This window comes from Penaeus vannamei, chromosome 10 (assembly GCF_042767895.1).
Source record: "Penaeus vannamei isolate JL-2024 chromosome 10, ASM4276789v1, whole genome shotgun sequence".
In the NCBI taxonomy this organism is placed as follows: domain Eukaryota; kingdom Metazoa; phylum Arthropoda; class Malacostraca; order Decapoda; family Penaeidae; genus Penaeus; species Penaeus vannamei.
Window position 1 is genome coordinate 41,153,509 of NC_091558.1, and position 2,500 is coordinate 41,156,008.

Here is a 2,500-nt window from a genome sequence, read left to right on the forward strand (position 1 = left end):
CACCAACGAGAAACTTAGCCTACCAATATACAAAAAGCTGCCGAGTGCTACATACAGTACAGTTCTTACGAAATCCATCATAATGTACAATGAAACATGATATGCAAGAATGAAATATCAAAAGGTGTTCAGGCTGCTTTTTCCCCCTTCAGAAGAAGAGAAAAGATGAATTGAAAGTGGTTTCTCCTCTCTCCTTTTCTAAAGGACATGGAGGGAAAGAGCGCACCAAAAGTGGAACACAGAAAAGAGTTCACAAGCACGCAGTAGTAAGAGCATGTAACTTGGCTACATATGTGATGTGCAGTAGCCAGGGGGGCTTTGGGGGAGGCTACAGCACAGACCCGGAGCCAAAAACATAATCAATGAAGGAAAACTTTACTTATACCCTAACGAACAATATGACGAGGAGAGACTTGAAAGGAAAAATATAAATTTGGAATGATATCATGGGAAGAACAAGTTACCAATCAGTCTTTTATAAAAAAAGTTCCTGGTAACTTAACTGCTTCGTCTTTGTACCATCTTTGCCTCTCTTATCATACTTTCTTTCTGATAAATAAAGTTTTTTGTTTTTTTTTTAGCTTTTTATCATTTCCTTTTCTATGTATACCATTGGAATAGTAAGTCTTATAATTAAACAAACATGAATTATTGCAAAAACTGCCACATTCTCTTTGGATTATACCTGACTGTGCAGTTCATTCTACACACACAGAAATATAACGTATAGATATATATACTCATATATGTATACGCACAGTATGTAGGTATATATAACAAATACCTTCTCATTTTCTATTTACCCTTGTGGACATCCTAACATAAAATATCCAAGAATGGACGACTATATATATTTAGTTTGTCTTCTACCAAGAGCATGGTAGTTTCTTTCTTGTTTTTCTTGGTCCTCGTAAGTTCTAAAAATCTTTTATTGGTTCCTTTCAACATTCATGTAGCGATGATATAACACAATAAGTGACAAACTATGAATGTCCTTTTATGCAATGATCAATTAGGAACAGTAACACAAAGCCTAAAAAGCTAATAAATAAAAATGGCAATAATTCAAGTGGCAATGATCATAAAAAAGATATATATATACTTTACATAAGCAACAATGAAAATACTGATAAAATATAATAAACATGAATATGTAATAATCCACAACTTATATTAGTACCTATAACAACAAGAATACTATTGTGCTGTCCCTGTATAAATGGTGTTGGGCCAGCACATCAGTTTTAGAAAATATATATAAAAATAGATACAATTAAAAAATAATAGAATAAAAAAAAATATATAAACAACTCAATCCACAACTTTAGATATGAATTATCATCTCTACATAATAATGTACTAACTAATGGTCTCAATAAGAGAGTATTTGAACAAGACCACAAAATGGCTTGTTTTTTGTTTTTTTACTATCTTAGTACATCAAAAAGAGAGCGAAAAAAAGGCTTTAATATTTTTTCTTTCTTTCCTCTTTTTAGAGTGAACATCACTATGGTTTTTTTTGTTTGTTTTTTTAATAACAATAATGTGGAGGTAATTTTGGGTGATTATAAAATCAGAAACTAATAATGCCTTCCTACTCTAGACTGGCAAGCATTCCACCGCTCATGAGGTGCAAACCTGTCGCACAACAGGAGTTGATGTGGGAGAATCTGCGGAATATGGTCATTTTCACTTTTTCTTTTTTTCTATTATCTTAAGCCCTTGTGGTTCCTCGAATCTTTCTTCACATCTGACAAATATATATAGAACATTCAAAATGCCAAAGAAGATGAAATTGAACTCCAATTATTTTACACTTTTTGCCAAGAATTTTGCTCTAACACACAAATCCTCTATTTAAACTACCATCAGTGAGAGTGAAAATCACAGATTCCTTAATCAAAGAATGAAAGGTGATGAAAGACCATTCAAATCTCATATTTTTTCTCTCACTTTTAATCTATCCCTATTTTCCTTACTACCCTTCCTCTCTTTCTTTACATTTTCCCCTCATGTTTCTTTACAATTACAATCTCATTTTTAATAATTCATTATTATTCTATCTCTATTCTAATTACTCCCTCCCCTTCACTCCCTATTCTTATCCCCTTTCCTTCGCCATTTCTTTCGGTTCCATGCCTGCCATCCATTTCTGCCGTGGTATAACATTTAACTTGTCGGCATTTTCCTTATGAGGCTATAACAGCTGCCTAACACCCACACATCTGAGGGGAGGGAGGAAGTCATAGGCTAGGGAAAGGGAGGAGGGAGAAAGGAAAGATTAACATAACAAATCCCAGAGAAATTCTGCCTCTTACTGGCCAAGGACAGGCCAGAGGCATCTTAGGGACACTGTTGAAAAAGAGACATCTGAAAACTCAAGAAACTCCCTATCATTTACATGGCGAAGTTAACAAGTGCACGCACAATTACTTCTGCTAAGACCTTTGGACCTACGGGAGGAAATCAGAACCCTAGATTGCATCTGCTGGACTCTGGA

The 2,500-nt window shown here is 34.4% G+C and overlaps 1 protein-coding gene across 7 annotated transcripts in view; it reads right to left on the reverse strand.

Annotated features, from left to right (window-relative positions):
* alpha-Cat (catenin alpha) overlaps positions 1-2,500 on the reverse strand; it is a 29,624-nt gene that overhangs the window by 600 nt on the left and 26,524 nt on the right. For all 7 annotated transcript variants that reach the window (XM_070126683.1, XM_027376657.2, XM_027376659.2 and 4 more), the window contains one exon: positions 1-2,500. This exon is cut by the window's left edge and continues 600 nt beyond it; it is cut by the window's right edge and continues 139 nt beyond it. In XM_070126683.1, the coding sequence (XP_069982784.1) occupies positions 2,475-2,500 (26 nt within the window). In that variant the 3' untranslated portion in view covers positions 1-2,474.